The following is a 16,700-nucleotide window of genomic DNA, read 5'->3' as shown; positions in this document are numbered from 1 at the left end:
GACAGGGTACCACGCATTGGTGTTTTAGTGGTTTTCACTCAGGTTAACAGGGGAGCCTAGAGGATGGAAGTATCAGCTCTTACCCACATATGCTATATCTCTCCTGCTGTCAGTAGCTTTGAATTCCCTAGACCTCATTTGTGTCATGGATACTAGTGTAGACTTTATCCATGAAATGGGAAGCTTGGCTTAGTTGGCAGGAATCAGCCACACTCACCTGTACTATGCCTTTTAACTTCCATTATTGTCTGCCTCTGGATCCAGTTTTCTTTCCTAGTGCTTTGACCCAAACCTTGGAATTGAGTTTGGGACCAAAATGTGTCTCAGGGGTGTTGCATGGACTCCTTATTGTAAGCTGAGTGCTAAGGTAACACTGTGGAGTTGAGTTTTCCTCCAACAAGGGAGAGAAAAGGATGTCTTGTGACATGCCCAGATAACTAACTGGTGGCTATCATTATGCTTGCTAAGATTTGGGTGCATTGTGCTTGGCTTTGGCTAGCTCCCTTGGTCTTACTTTCCCAAAAAAGAAAACTCCAGGTGATGGGCACCCTGTTTATTCCCATCATCTGTCTGGATTTGCAGGATAGTTGCTTAGAGCTAGAATATTGATCCAGATTTTTACATTACCCATCCCCCTTTCTTCCTTCTGAACTGCATCTGGAGAATGCTGGTTGGTTCATAGGAACAAGCAGGGTTAGTCTAAAATGTAGGCAAAAACTTAAAAACAACTAATGAATTTAGAATGTAATGACAAATGTATGATAAGTTTTGAAACATAATTTCTCTCTCTCTAGTCCTCATTTTTGTTAAAGAAACAAATCATGACAGGACTGAGTTGTTTGCAAAATAGACTTTAGTCTTATACTTGGCCTGATTTTTTGCATAAAGTACAGCAAGAATAACTATTTCTACATGGGACTTCTAGATTGACTTTGATGGTACTGTGTTCCACAAGGAATCTCAGACAAGTCCTTTTAAAGCTAAGCTCAGCCATGGGTTTCTATCCTCAAATACCTCTGAGTTGGGTGATCCTCTCCTCCTAAGGTCCCAAGATATACTTGGAACTCCTGGCCTGTTAGAAAGTGACATTCTTCACTGACCACAGGTCAGGAACCCTGTACAGGGGCTGTGCAGACAAGGGTGTGAGGCCAGTTTTTTTCCCAAGGGGCTTTTATTGGCTCTGCGAGTCAAGTTTGACTCCTTAAAGGGAAGCATACCCTTCCAGTCAAAGACTTGGTGAAACAACCAGTTTCTTTAATTGCATCCTGTTGTAAAAGAAAATGGATTCTTATTGCACTGATGCAAAGAACTATATTGCCATAAGTTAAGAATACTCACAGATAGTTTCCAAATTCTAGTGGAACCAGGCAGAGAGAAACAAACATGCTCTAAATTTTGTTCACGAGAGTATACCTTACTCAATTATTAAAGCCTGTAAATAGTCCAGAATGTTTCCTTTATTCTGAAAAACAAAACAAATATCAGCAATATGCCAAGAAAAAGTCAAAAAGATTGCTTCAGTTTTCTGAATTCATTCAGTTAGCTCTTGTTTTCCTTGATATTCATGAACATTTTAGCTCTTTGTGAATTCTGTACATTTCCCTTTATTCCTATGTCATAATCTTCAAAGTTATCAGACCTGTATTTGAGAGCACTTGTCAAAATTCTATAGCTTATTATAAACAATCTTTTGAAAAGAATTAAAACAAGACAACAACTGTGCATAATGAAATGCCCAGAGTAGTTACAATTAGAAACACAATTGACAAAGAAGTTTGGTATCTCCTTGGTTTACAATAACTTAACCTTAATTGTGATTGATAGCATACTCAGACATTAGAATTTTAGAAATCCCATACAATTTGGGAACATATATTAGTATTATTCACCAAAATATAACCTAAAGAATATTGAACACCATTTTGGCAATCCTATGTAACTAAACATGTCACATAATCCTGTTTACCTCTTTTCTGGATACTCCAGAGGCCCTTCTGAAGCATCAGAAAAGTCTGGCGTCAGGAAAGGCAATTTTGAAACTGAGGTTTGATTTTGGGAAGCCTGTTAAATATGTTAGAGGTTTAAAACACTTAATGTTATGAAATAGAATTCCAGATTACATAAATCATTTATTTTGCCAAAATCATGATTCAGAAACTTTTATAACCTGTTACAAATTTTGCTAAAGAGCAGATTAGTTCCTTATGAATACCTTCTTGTGCTTTTATTTTAATGCTCAATTTACAGAAAAACCTTATAGTACCCTTTTAAATTTAGTCAATATATGCACACACAGAGTTTTTGCAAGATTAATTTTTACAATCTTTCCACCACTCGTATGAACTTTTATCTACTTTGAAACAATTCTTTAACCTTAGGCAAGAATTTAGATTTTTAATGCCTTCTTATAACCTTTTTTTTTTTTTTTTTTTTTTGAGATGGAATTTTGCTCTGTCACCCAGGCTGGAGTGCGGTGGCATGATCTCAGCTCACTGCAACCTCTGTCTCCCAGGTTCAAGTGATTCTCCTGCCTAAGCCTCCCTAGTAGCTGGGATTATAGTCGCCCACCACCATGCCTGGCTAATTTTTGTATTTTTCATAGAGACAGGGTTTTGCCATGTTGGCCAGGCTGGTCTCAATCTCCTGACCACAAGTGATCCACCTCCCTCAGCGTCCTGAAGTGTTGGGATTACAGGCATGAGCCACTGCACGTAGCCTCTCATAACCTTTAATTAAAAACACATTTTACTGTTCTTACACACCTCACATGTAAATCTATTTCCAGTAGTCTCTATTATATGTCATGGTGGTAACTTTTAGCAATTTTTAACTTCAGTGTAAAATCTGGTAAGTTGTTTTGAGTATGTGCTTGGAGCAGCTAAGGTTTGACTCCTTCCTGCATAATTAAGGGTGTGGCTAGTTCCGTATGTCCCCATGCCTTACCAAGTTGAAAAGTTCTCAAAACCAAAAAGCAGTTTATAACCTTAAAACACTTAACAAACCTTGCATCTGACCTGCGTAATTTAGTCCACCTATTTATATTTTGATGACATCTGCTTTTTACCAATAATCTTTAAGTCTTTCTTTATTTTACAAAGGTTAAAGTTACATGAACTGAAAGGTACTACAGCTTTTATCTTACCTTTTAAAAATATTTGATGCAGCCGGGCGCGGTGGCTCAAGCCTGTAATCCCAGCACTTTGGGAGGCTGAGACGGGCGGATCACGAGGTCAGGAGATCGATACCATCCTGGCTGACACGGTGAAACCCCGTCTCTACTAAAAAATACAAAAAACTAGCCGGGCGAGGTGGCAGGCGCCTGTAGTCCCAGCTACTCAGGAGGCTGAGGCAGGAGAATGGCGTAAACCCGGGAGGCGGAGCTTGCAGTGAGCTGAGATCCGGCCACTGCACTCCAGCGTGGGCGACAGACCGAGACTCTGTCTCAAAAAAAAAAAAAAAAAAAAATATTTGATGCAAGCACTTATCTTCCTTTAGGCCAATTAATTAGAGCTCTTTTTAGAGACAACACACATACGTAACTACATAGGCAGGCAGAAGAAAACCCCAGTTGTCATAAGATTTTTTCAAATGGTGAGAGGGATCTATCTACTTCTAATTCCTAGGGTTCCATGAGGATAACAGAGGTCTCTCCCTACTCAGATGTACATTAAAAGTGGCAAGGCAAAATCAAGAAAAATAATTCAGTCAACTGAAAAAAACCTTTTTTCCAGAAAAACAAGGTCCAATAAAAGGAAAACATAAAGGCCTTATAAATAGAACTATAACTTGGATATCCACTTTAATTAAGCTGAGTGCTCCTTAAGAAAATCCTTTTAATTCCATTATTAGCCAACTTTGGTTGGGCCAAGCTGCCAATACTTTTGGCTTTCAAACTTTACTAAAGGCTTAGAGAAAGGAAAATCCAAGGCAGTTCGTGGAGGGGAAGAGAGTCAGTAAGCAGCAAAAGGTTATGCAGATATGAAACCATAAAGGACTCATTTGCTAAGCTAGGATTGAACCTGGGGCCACCATTGTAAAATGGCAGAGGCTAGAATAAAACATTGCCACGTGGTTACAGGTCTTACTCTCAAGGACAACAAGATGGAGGCCTGCAGCAAAGTTTGCTGTGGACTCTACAGAAAGTCATGCAAAGCACACTAGATTGGTTGCAGCTTAAGACGAACCTCACAAATCCTTTCTCACAACTAAAACTACAGAAAATATAAATAGTGATCACCATCATTCCTGGCCCAGCAAAATGTCTTCCAAAAAGAAAAAAACCTCGTTTAAGAGTTACCTGCTGACAAGGTAGAGAAAAGATGAGACAGCTTAGATACAGGGCTATGTTAACTGCTGACAGGGTGGAGAAGAGAAAAGGATGCCTGGGGGAAGAACCTATTATTCTTATGCCAGTTTTTCCTCCACTAGGGAGAGAAGCATAATTGCTGTGGAATGGAACTGGACTCCCTGGCTGGGATAGTGGGAGACGCCACGGGCGCTTGGCAGGGAATGCCAGCCAGCCTCGTGGGGCCCTGGGGTCATGCGTCCCAGCCCTGGCAGGGAGGGGAGGGCGGCGAGGAACTGCTGCTCGCCCATCTGTACCAAAAAAGGAAAGAAAAGGCCATGGAAAGGCTGGGTTGGATTGAGGCCGACATTCTGGATCTCTGGGAGCAATAGGAGTGGGGGGGCACAATTTCCTTTATCCTCAGAAGAAATCCAAAGGAAAAAAGGCTTAGAAGCGAAAGAGAAAAAGGTTTTGTTTTTTTTTTTTTTTTTTTGGTTTGCATCTCACTAACCCTTTCTCATGCCTTATGTTTTGCAAACAGTATGTTGTAGGAAAAAACTGGGTTCTTGTCACAGGATCAGGAAAGATTAGGCTTGCAGACACTTTGAAGGGTGAGTAGGGCAGGGTTTATTGGGTGAAAAGGACAAAAAGGCCCACAGGGACTCTCAGCAAAGAGAGTCCTGCTATCAGGCTTTCTGTATCGGAGATTGAATTCCTGGTTACCACATAAGAGCAGAAGGGGTCAAGCTCATCCACCCCTGCAAACGGCATGAACTTCCTAAGGCCCTGCCCTGTCCTTCCAGTAAGCAGGCTGGCTGGAGGTTCTCCAGGGTGCTCTTTTTACTTGGCCGTCTCATTATATATGAACAACAATTAATATCTGGATTCTCAGGATCAGAATGTCTTGATTGGTGTGCAGCTCTTTACTTGCTAGCTATATGACCAAGAGCAGTTTAAACTCTTGATGCCTCAGTTTTTCCATCTATGAAACGGAGAAAATAATTGTACATATTTCATAGGGTGATTGTGAGGAATAAATGCAATAATTCATTTACTCATTTAACAAACATTTGTTGAGTTTTTCAGCTGGGCATGGTGGCTCACACCTGTAATGTCAGCACTTTGGGGGGCTGAGGTGAGCAGATCACTTGAGGCCAGGAATTTGAGATTGGCCTAGACAGTATGGCAAAACCCTGTCTCTACTAAAAATACAAAAATTAGCTGGGCGTGGTGGCGATGTGTCTGTAATCCCAGCTACTCGGGAGGCTGAGACATGAGAATTGCTTGAGCCTGGGAGATGGAGGTTGTAGTGAGCCGAGATCAAACCACTGCACTCCAGCCTGGGCAACAGAGTGGACCCTGTCTGAAAAACAAAAACAAACATTTGTTGAGTTTTATTTATGCTAAAGCTCTGGGGATACAGTGGGGAGCAAATGGATGCATATACTGCCTTCATGGAATGACAGTGATCAAATAGTCACACTTAAATTCAGTCACTCATTGAAATGTAACATTACAATGGTGACAAGGGCATTAAGGAATTAGTTCATAGTATGATGAGGCCTATGATAAAAGGATTTGAAGTAGTTAGATTAGAATATGCTTTTTTGAAGAAGTAAGGATTGAACTGAATTCTGGAGAAAAAATACAGCATATCAGATAGAGGAAACACGCTAAGATTTTTTTTCATGGGAGGTAGTATGGTGAGTACATGATGAAGTGAAAGATGCTGCTGGAGAGTTAGATAGGAGCCTTACAATTCATGGCCTTGTAAATCATATCAAATAAATTTTGTATTTAACCCAAGAGGAATGGGAGCCTTGCAATTCATGGCCTTGTAAATCATATCAAAGGAATTTTGTATTTATCCTAAGAGGAATGGGACACTCCAGATAATTTTAGCAGGGAGTGACTTGATCAGATTTGCATTTCAAAAAGCACATTTGGCCTGAAGGAGAAAAGTATATTAAGGTAGAACAGTTAAGAGTAGACAGACAATCACAGTAGCCAGAGGAGAGATGATGGTGGCTTCCTCTGGGAGGTGGTAGTAGTAGTAAGAAAAAGTGATGTAGGATGACATTACCACTTGTTAAAAATACTCTCCTTTCTCCATTCAATTGCTTTTGCACATTTATTAAAAAAATCAACTGGCCGTGTTTGCATGGGTCTATTTCTGGGCTGTCTTATATTGTCTTGGTGTATTTGTCTATTCATTTGCCAATATTGCAGTGTCTTGATTACTGTAGATTTAATACTAAGTCTTAGAATTGGGTAATGTGATTCCTCCAACTTTATTATTCATTTTCAAAATTGTTTTAGCTATTCTAGTTCCTTTGCATTTCCATATAAATTTTAGAATTAGCTTTTCTTTTTTTCTTTTCTTTTCATTTTTTGAGATGGATTCTCGCTCTGTTGCCTAGGCTGGAGTGTAGTGGCGTGATCTCAGCTCACTGCAAGCTCCGCCTCCTGGGTTCATGCCATTCTCCTGCCTCAGCCTCCCGAGCAGCTGGGACTACACTACTAGGCCCGGCTAATTTTTTTATTTGTAGTAGAGATGGGGTTTCACCATGTTAGCCAGGATGGTCTCTATCTCCTGACCTCATGATCTGCCTGCCTTGGCCTCCCAAAGTGCTGGGATTACAGGCATGAGCCACCACACCCAGCCTAGAATTAGCTTTTCTATACCTTAAAAAACACTCGCTGAAGTTGTTGTTGGAATTGTGTGAAATATATAGATTAATTTGGGTTGAACTGACATCATTAGTATGTTGAGTACATGAACATAGTATCTGTTTCTATTTACATAGATTTTCCTTATAATAATTTATTTCATTAGCATTTTGCAGTTTTCAGCATACAGTACTGTAAATGTTATATTAGGTTTATACCTAAGTATTTCTCTTTTTGCAGGTATTTTAAATAACTACCAAATAGGCATTTGATTTCTTTTTCTTGCCTTATTGCTTGGGCGCAGACTTCCAGTATGCTGAATAACAGTGGTGAGCTTGTAAATCTTTGATATCCTGATCTTAAGAGAAAAACATTCAGTGTTTTACCATTAAGTTATGATGTTACTTGCAGGTTTTTTGTAGAAAGTTCCCTTGTATTTCTAGTTCACTGAAAGTTTTTATTATGAATTGATGTTGAATTGTATCAAATGCTTTTTCTGTGTCAGTTTATATGATCATGTGGTTTTTCTTCTTCAGACCATTAATGTGGTGTAGACATTGATTTACAAATATTGAATGAGCCTTGCATTTTCAGGATAAACCCCATTTGGTGTTGAGTATTGTACTTTTTTCTATATTACTGAATTTTATCTGTTAATATTTTGCTGAGGATTCTTATATTTGAGTTCATAAGAGATATTGGTCTATAGATATCTTTTGTTTTGCTCTCTATGTCTGGTTTTGGAGACAAAGTAATGCTGGCTTTATAAAATGAACTGAGAAGCTGTTTCACAGAGGCAGGTCTTTGCAAACCTATCCCAAAGTTCAAAGAAGCTTAGAGGCTGAAGAAAGAAGCTTACAAAAACAGTTTATTGGAAAAGTTTAATAGGGACTTACAAATAGAAGCCACGTGTGTCTCAAGTTGGGGCAAGACAAGATGATGAACCCCTGCATCATTATCCCCCAGACCCAAGGATTATATACCTTAGAGGAGGGGCACATGTGCTTCAGAGGCAATACTAGGAATATGCCCTAAGGGCAGAATTTACTGGAAGTACCTTCTTGTACACAAGAAACAATAGATAAACTGGAAATCTTAGAGGCCTTTCTGGAACAGGGGTTAAGCAGAAGCCAACGTGGTAGATTAGCTTCCAAAATAGAGTTGTTTTAGGCTCCATAGAAGCTTTTGTTTCTTTCTGTTTTCTGGAAAAGATTGTGTAGAATTGTTATAATTTCTTCTTTAAGTGTTTAGTAGAATTCTCTAGTGAAATCACTTGGGCCTGGAGATTTCTTTTTGGCAAGGTCTTCAGTATGGATTTATTTTTCTTTATTGTTATAGAACTATGCAGGTTACCTGTTTAATCTTGAATGATTTTGGTAGTTTTTGGTTTTAAAGGAATTAGTCCATTTCACCTAAGTTGTCAAATTTCTGTACATAGAATTTTTTGTAGCTTTTCCTGTTATCCTTTTTAATATCTGTATGGTCTGTAGGATTACCTTCTTTTTGTTACTGATATTGGTTGTTGTGTCATTTCTCTTTTTTGTCTTTTTTTTTTTTTTGGAGATAGTCTTGTTCTGTCGCCCAGGTTGGAGTGCAGTGGCATGATCTAGGCTCACTGCAGCCTACACCTCCTGGGTTCAAGTGATTCTCCTGCTTCAGCCTCCTGAGTAGCTGGGATTACAGGCATGCACCACCACACTGTACTAATTTTTTGTATTTTTAGTAGAGATGGGATTTCACCATATTGGCCAGGCTGATCTTGAACTCCTGACCTCAAGTGATGCACCCGCCTTGACCTCCCAAAGAGCTGGGATTACAAGTGTGAGCCACCGTGCCTGGCCCCTTTTTTGTTAGTCTTAATAGAGGTTTCTTAATTTTATAGATCTTTTCAAATAATTAGTTTATATTTCATTGATTCTTTCTATTGTTTTTCTGTTTTCAATCTCATTGTTTTTTGCTCATGTGTTTATTATTTCCTTCCTTCTGCTGCTTTGAGTTTATTTTGCTCTCTTTCTAGATTCCTAAGGTGGAAGTTTAGATTGTTTTGAGATCTTTCTTTTCTGTAAGCATTTGCGTGCTATAAATTTCCTCTAGTCACCTTTTCAGCTGTATTTCACAAATTTTTATATGTTGTATTCTCATTTATGTTAAAATATTTTTAAATTTATCTTGAGGATTGCCCTTTGATCCAATTTAGAAGTTTGTTGTTTAATTTCCATGTATTTGGAGAATTTCCTGTTATTTTTTGTTATTCTTTCCTAGTTTAACTTTGTTATGGTCAGAGAATGTACTTTAAAAAAAAATTTATTAAGGTTTGTTTTATATATCAGGATATGATATATCTTAGCGAATGTTCCATGTGCACTGAAAATAATATGTATTCTGCTATTGTTAGGTAGAGTGTTCTATAATTGTCAAATAGGTTCAGTTGGCTGATGGTTTTGTACAAATATATGTTTTTAATTGAATTTTTGGGTCTAATTCTATTATTTATTGAGAGAAGAGTGTTAAAACTAGTACAATTTTGGAATTGTTTATCTCTTTAATTCTATCAGTGATTGCTTCATGTGTTTTGAACTTCTGCTATAAATTTCACATTTGTATATAACTGCCATATCTTCTTGATGAATTGACCATTTGATTATAATTAAATGCCCTCTATTTCTGATAATACTTTTTTGTTTTAAAGTCTATTTTAACATATTATTATAGACACTCTATGTTTCTTATGCTTGTTGTTTGCATGGTATATCTTTAACCTACATTTGACTTTATATTTGTACATATGTGCTTATATGTAGCCTGCATATAATTGGGTCTTCCTTCTTTATGCCCTTCGACAATCACTGCTAATTGGAGAATTTAGTCCATAGATACCTTTAAAAATTGCTGTTTAAGTGTTGATGTGGCTAGATTAGATTTACCCTTTAAAAGTTGTTTTCTGTTTGCTCCTTTCATTTTGTTCCTCTTTTAAACTCTCTGTCTTCTTTTGGGTTATTTGAATATTTTTTGGTATTCCATTTTAATGTATCTACTGGTATTTTATCTATATTTATCTACATTTATTTTTGTAGCTATTCTAGGGATTACAATGTGTATCCATTACCTTGTCTATATTGAGTTAATACTGTACCACTTCATGTTGAATGTTGAAAATTTTTGACTATTTATGTCCTTTTCCCACTTTGTCCTTTGTGCCAGAGTTGTCATATATATTACACCTACATGCATTTACATCTTCATAAGACAGCTATAATTTTTGCTTTAGTAGTCATATTTTTTTTAAATAACTTGAGGAAAAATGATCTTTTATATTTACTCCAATATTTACCAGTTGTGATATCCTTTATTTTTTCCTGAAGATCCACATTTACCTCTAATATCGTTCTCCTTCAGCCTGAAGAACTTCCTTTAGTATTTCTTGTAGTGCAGTTTTGCTGCTGACAAATTTTCTTAGTTTTTCTTTTTGAATATATTATTTATTTACTCTTCATTCTGAAAGGATTTTATTTTATTTTTTAGGTATAGGATTGTGGGTTGACAGTTTTGTTTCTTTAAGCACCTTAAAGATGATGTCTTATTGTTTTTGATCCTCCATGTTTTCTAATGAGAGACCACATACTTTCAAGATTTTCTCCTTAACTTTGATTTTTCAGCAGTATGTAAGTGAAGTTGAATTATTGTATTTGAGTTTCACTGCACTTCATAAATCTGTAAATTTTTAACTTTCTTCAAATATGGGAAGTTTTGGCCATTTAAATATTTTTCTGCCCTATTTTTGCTGTCTTCTCCTTTTAAGATTACAATTATACATTGATTTGATCTTTTTATATTGTTCCATGGGTTCCTGAGGTGCTATTCATTTTATTTCAATATTTTTCCTCTCTGTTCTTCAGAGTATCATTTCTGTTGTTCTGATAGTCAGATTCACTGTCTCTTTCCTTGTAATCTCCATTGTGCTCCTATGAGCATCCAATGAATTTTTTTTTACCAGTTCTAAAATTTCCATTTTTCTTATTTTCTATTTCTTTCCTTAGATGTTCTATCTTTTTATTCATTTTAAGAGTATTTCCTATACCTGATTGAGCATACTTGAATTAGCTGCATTAAAGTTCTCATCTGATAAAGTTCTCACATCTTGATTATACTGGGATTAGTATATATTTGTTGCCTTTTCCCTTGAGAATGTTGACATTTTACCAGTTCTTTGTATGTTGAATAATTTTGGATTATATTCAGGACATTGTGAAGGTTATATTATGTAGATTCTATTATATTCTTCTGAATAATGTAAATGTTTTTGTTTTATCTATCTTTATTTTTGCTAGATTCAAAAATAAACTTTATCTCACCTTCTGTGAATGGTGCTTCAAATCTTAATTCTCTAAGCCTTTGGTGTACTTCTTTTGACTCTGTATATGAATGTATGCTTCATGGGTTGTTTTTAAATTTGTGTAGTATTCATACATGGAATCAGGAGATTACTTTCCGTGGTTCTTTGTTTTGTATGATTTCTCCTTTATATTCTGGCAGCTGGTCATGGTTCCCAGGGCTCCTTTCCCTGGTTATACCAGGTTCCTCTAGCAAGAGAGATGGTGGGATTTCTATTGTAGTTTAAGCTGCCTATACCACACTGCTTAGCAGTGACATTTCACCATTGGGACAAAGCTACCAAAAACTGACAAACTCACTCTGCTTTAGCCACTTGTGTTAATTTTTCTTTTTTCACTTGTTAAAATCCTTAGGTTATCTCTCTGTCTCTCTCTCTCTCTCCCCCTCCCTCCTCCTTTCCCTCTCTTTCTCACTTGCCATATACACACACACACACACACACACACACACACACATATTTATATATATTTATTTATTTTGTCCAGAGTTTATAGAAGTTTTCAGTGGGAGAGTTGGTCTTTGGGCATGAGATTATAGTGACATACTAAAAGCTAAAAGACTGCTTCTATTTTTTGATCTGTCAAATTGAGACACAAAAATCTGACTTCCATAGGGTAGTGTAAAGAATGAAAATATATTTTAAGCATCTAGTGAGGGCTGGGCATATAGAAGTCATTCGAAAGCGTGAAACCATGGTTATTGTTATCAGTCTGTCTCCACAGCCCTTGACATAATTTAAACACTTTTCATCTTGCATTTGTTTTGGCACAGTATTCTCATTACTGGCTTTCTTGTTTTTAGGTTCACCCTACTTAAGCTTTCTTGTGCACTGTTGCTGGTGTTATCTTTTAAAATTACAAATATGATGATGTTATATTGTTACAGTAAAATTTATGATGATTCCACATTGTCTATAGATAAAATTCAAACTCCTTAACTACAATTAGTAGTTTTTATAATTAATAATTTAGGACCTTTTATTGTGAGGCCTTTTATAAAATTGTTGTGATGTTGTGCTTGGGAAGACAAAGTAAAAAGTGAGTTCATAAATATATGCTGTGTTGGATAGTAGAAGGAATGAAGAGAAATTAATCATCTATAACTAAAGAATTAATTATTGTGTTCCAGGGCTGTGTCTATTGAATTATCTGTCATCATGTTTAGTCTTTGAATTTACTTAATATTGACTAATTTTCTCTTTTTAAAGAATTTTAGCCAGGGAGAAGCTCATAGATCTTTCCATAGCTCCATTTGGCCAGTTTGATTACTTTGAATATGTGTATGATTTGGTACTCCTGATTTGTTAATGTTTATAAATAGGGAGAAAAGGAAAAGCTTTTATATGAAAATAAACAATTTGAGAAGATTGCTGAAGAATTAAAAGGAACAGAACAAGAACTAATTGGTCTTCTCCAAGCCAGAGAGGTTTGTTTAAGGAAACATTTTTATTTTAAATATTTTGTTAGTAGAATATAGATTTATGAATTATGGTGTAAGTATTTGTTTTGTTAAAGATTTCTTCACAAAATTCCTTTCAAAGCATTTGTTATTACATTAACATGCTTACGATTTATTTAAAACACATTTAGACAACCTCCACATTATAATGTGAGAAAGACCAACATTTAAAAGATCAATATGATGCATTATGCTATGGTTTATAATAGTTATATTTCTTGATGTCTTGAGTATTTTTTCTTTTGAGACAGAGTCTCACTATGTTGCCCAGGCTAGAGTGAAGTAGCTAATTCAAATGCACAGTAATTGCACACTAGCTTTGAACCCTGTGCTTCCTGGAACATCCCCTCAAGTAGCTAGGATTATAGGGGCACACCACCATGCCTAGCCAAGTATTTCTTAATTGGTACATTTGAAATTTAGCCTTCGTTAAGTTAGGTTCTTAGTTTACAGTACTTTTTATAGTGCTCATGTTATAGTTTTAGAATTTGTATTTTAAAGTATGTTTCCAGTCCATGACAGAATTACACCTTGTCTTTTTGTAATAATAACATTTTAGTTTTTAAAGAGACTACCTGATTTCATCAATTAATATATTTCTCCTTGATAATGTAAAATTTTAATTGAAATTAATTAGTTGGCAGAGTGATAAGAATATTTTATAACATGTAACTATTTTTCTGCTTGAATTTTACAATATCAAGATAGAATTTACTTACATTGAATATGTCATTGTTCATTGTTTTAAAATTATAGTGATTATAGTGATTATTCACTTTAAATTTACTCATTTAAAATATTTGACATAACTTGCCCAATTTTTGCCAAATATATGATTTAATTACTCAGTGAATATACCTTTCAAATGAGAAAATTGGAAAAACACTTGCCATAGTTATATATGTTTATTTTGCAGAAAGAAGTACATGATTTGGAAATACAGTTAACTGCCATTACCACAAGTGAACAGTATTATTCAAAAGAGGTTAAAGATCTGAAAACTGAGCTTGAAAATGAGAAGTATGTTTTCCATTTATCTAAGAATAGCTTATGTACTCAATTCCTAAGCTTTCTGGTGATAAATAATAATTTATATTTAATATTTATTTGAATGTATTTGAAATTATATTTTTATTCTTAAGGATCTAAATAATGTGCTAATTTCATTGCTAAGGAAAGTACATATCACTGACATGAAAAAGAGTACACCCCAAAGTTTAGAAATACTTTACATCAATGTGCTCCTTTTCTTAGAGGTATTTAGTTCCTCATAAAAATAATCATTTTCAGTTCTAACTAGTTGTTTTGGTTGTTTTGCTAAATTATTTTATAGGTTTTTGTTGATAAAGTGTCAAAATAAAAATTTATTTCTTACATTATCCAGATAAAATATTGAATTGGATGATTTTACCTACTCAGTAAGTTTAATTTGGAGAGAAAGCGGGGGAAATTATTATTGTATTATTACTCAGAGAAAAGTAAATTCAAGTAGCCAGTCTAGTGGTGGTGAGCATGATTTTCCCCTTTTGGTGGCTTCTCAGTGCTAGATTAAATAAGAGAAGTAAACACTTTATGCAGCATCCTCTCCCTTCCTTTTTATCTAATTCTCTATTTCTGGTACCTTTTCAATAGTACTTTTTTAAGGGCCCTAGGTAAAACTCATCTATGAACTAATGTCCCTTTTAATGAATGGACTGATTAGTTATTTGTATTTTAATGTACATTTGTTATCCTTAGTATATTTGCTTTTCAACTTTTCATGGCTTAATGAAATGCTTTATCTCCTCTTTGATGAATTTCCAGTATCATTAAATAGAAATAGGTAATAGATGCTCCTAAAATCACTCTGTAGAGCCACATACTCCTCTGCCTTCATTTAAAATTGATATTGGATGTAGCCAATACAGCAATAATCTCTCTTCCAAGGTAGAACATTTGAAATCTTTTAAGAGCAAATTAGGTGTTGTGCACAAAAGTTAAACTTAGGTGTTTTTTTAAAATGAAAATATCTTAATTAAACACAGCTCATGCCTCATGTACTACTTTAATCAAGTTATAGGAAATTTGAAATAACTTCTAAGAGACAGTCTAATGGAGAGGAAAAAATTATTGAAAAAAATAATGTACTTTTCAAAATTTGTGGAAAGTATGAAAGGATGAGCATACAGGGAACATGCAAGGAAATACATTGTGTGACATTTGAAAATTTAGTAAAGAAAAATTTCAAAAATATATAAATTAGAGGGAATAATGTAATAATCAACCTATCACCCGGCTTTAGGAATTATAAACCAATAGTCAATTTTGTTTCATGTTTTTCCCCCAGTCCATCATCCCTTTCCCCTATCATTATGTTGAATTAAATTCCATATTATGTCATTTCATTTGTAAATATTTTGGTATGACTTTTTAAAAAAAATAGGCTTAAGAATACTGAATTAACTTCACACTGCAACAAGCTTTCACTAGAAAACAAAGAACTCACACAGGAAACAAGTGATATGACCCTAGAACTCAAGAATCAGCAAGAAGATATTAATGTGAGTTGAAAAAGAAAGTGCTGGTGACTTAGTTTTCTTCCAATTAGTAGGTTAGAATAGATGACCTCTAAAGATCCTTTGAACTTTAAAGTCTGATTGCTTTAGAGCTAAAACTTTGTTTTAGAAGAAAAATATGCATATTGGTCTTACAGGGTGGTAATGGGTGACAGAGGCTACCCTCTGATTAATGTGGAGGCCACTCCTAGAACAAGTTAATCTAATTTTAGGCATCAAGATTTTTAAAAACCATCTAGTCAATAGGTATTTATTAAGTCATATAAGATTGTGGAGGATACAATGATGAATAAAATGTCACCCTTTCTCTTTAAGAACTTATGACTTAATAAAAATAGTAATTTCTCACATAGCTTAAGCAAAATAGTATGTCATATGTGTTGTTAGTGGGACAAAGTGTTATCAGAGTTTGCAGGATCACTTCTGCTTTGGATAAAGAGAAGGCTTCTGAGAGAATATAGCATTGATTTTCGTCTTAAAAGATGAATTATGAGTTCAGTAGGTAACAATGAATGGAAAACATTACTTGAAGTGACAATATGAACAAAGGATACAGACTCAAAGTAACACTGGAAAACCAAATGAGACTTGTTTTGTTAACTATTGTATAGGGATTGTTGGGAGAATAATTAAAGTAAGGCTTAAAATGTAGTATGAAACTATACAAGTTGAAAAGCCCATTTTTTTTTCCTTTATGTATAACTAAATAAATTTTATACTGACAGATAAAGGTCTTAAATAGTAGTTTAATTTTATTTTTGTTTAAACAAAATAATTGATATAAACAATGTTATTTCTTTAGAATAACAAAAAGCAAGAAGAAAGGATGTTGAAACAAATAGGAAATCTGGAAGAAACAGAAACCCAATTAAGGCAAGACTAACAAATTGGCCTTTTTTTGTCTGGCAAAATATTTTGATATTTCTTTTCTGTTAACTTGTTATCATTAATTTAAATTGGACTGATGTTGAATATTGTATAAAGTAAAAATTAGACATAAATCACTGTTGTGGAATCCTGCTTAAAATAAAATTATAATAATGTCTACTTTGTGCTTAGTGTTAAAAGTTAGTGAGATTAGACAGAAATTTTAAAGCATCATAAACCTTCTAATTCTTTAATATTTAATTAAGAAAATGTATTAATCACATTTCATAAAATATAGAAATCTTAAAAATTACTTCTAATCATATGAATGATTATAATACTGGAGTTTTATACCCACTCTATATTTTAAAGAATGTATTTGGTTATTGCTTATAACCATACACATATAATTTTATATGTGGTTTTTCCATTTAATATTATTTTTAGCATTATTAATGTTTTTATGTTTTTTC

General features: G+C 34.8%; 1 protein-coding gene across 4 annotated transcripts in view; it reads left to right on the top strand.

The window, feature by feature from the left end:
* Positions 1–16,700, top strand: part of SYCP1 (synaptonemal complex protein 1) — a 113,508-nt gene that overhangs the window by 45,375 nt on the left and 51,433 nt on the right. For all 4 annotated transcript variants that reach the window (XR_005240356.2, XM_037998054.2, XM_037998056.2 and 1 more), the window contains exons 17-20: positions 12,668–12,772; positions 13,722–13,825; positions 15,228–15,345; positions 16,163–16,233. Coding sequence is in view for 3 of the 4 variants with exons in the window: in XM_037998054.2 (XP_037853982.1) it covers positions 12,668–12,772; positions 13,722–13,825; positions 15,228–15,345; positions 16,163–16,233 (398 nt within the window). In the remaining variant the exon portion in view is untranslated. The remainder of the gene's footprint in view (positions 1–12,667; positions 12,773–13,721; positions 13,826–15,227; positions 15,346–16,162; positions 16,234–16,700) is intronic.

This window comes from Chlorocebus sabaeus, chromosome 20 (assembly GCF_047675955.1).
Source record: "Chlorocebus sabaeus isolate Y175 chromosome 20, mChlSab1.0.hap1, whole genome shotgun sequence".
Classification (NCBI taxonomy): Eukaryota; Metazoa; Chordata; class Mammalia; order Primates; family Cercopithecidae; genus Chlorocebus; species Chlorocebus sabaeus.
Note: the sequence above shows the minus strand (reverse complement) of the source record. Positions and strands in the feature narration are given on the sequence as shown.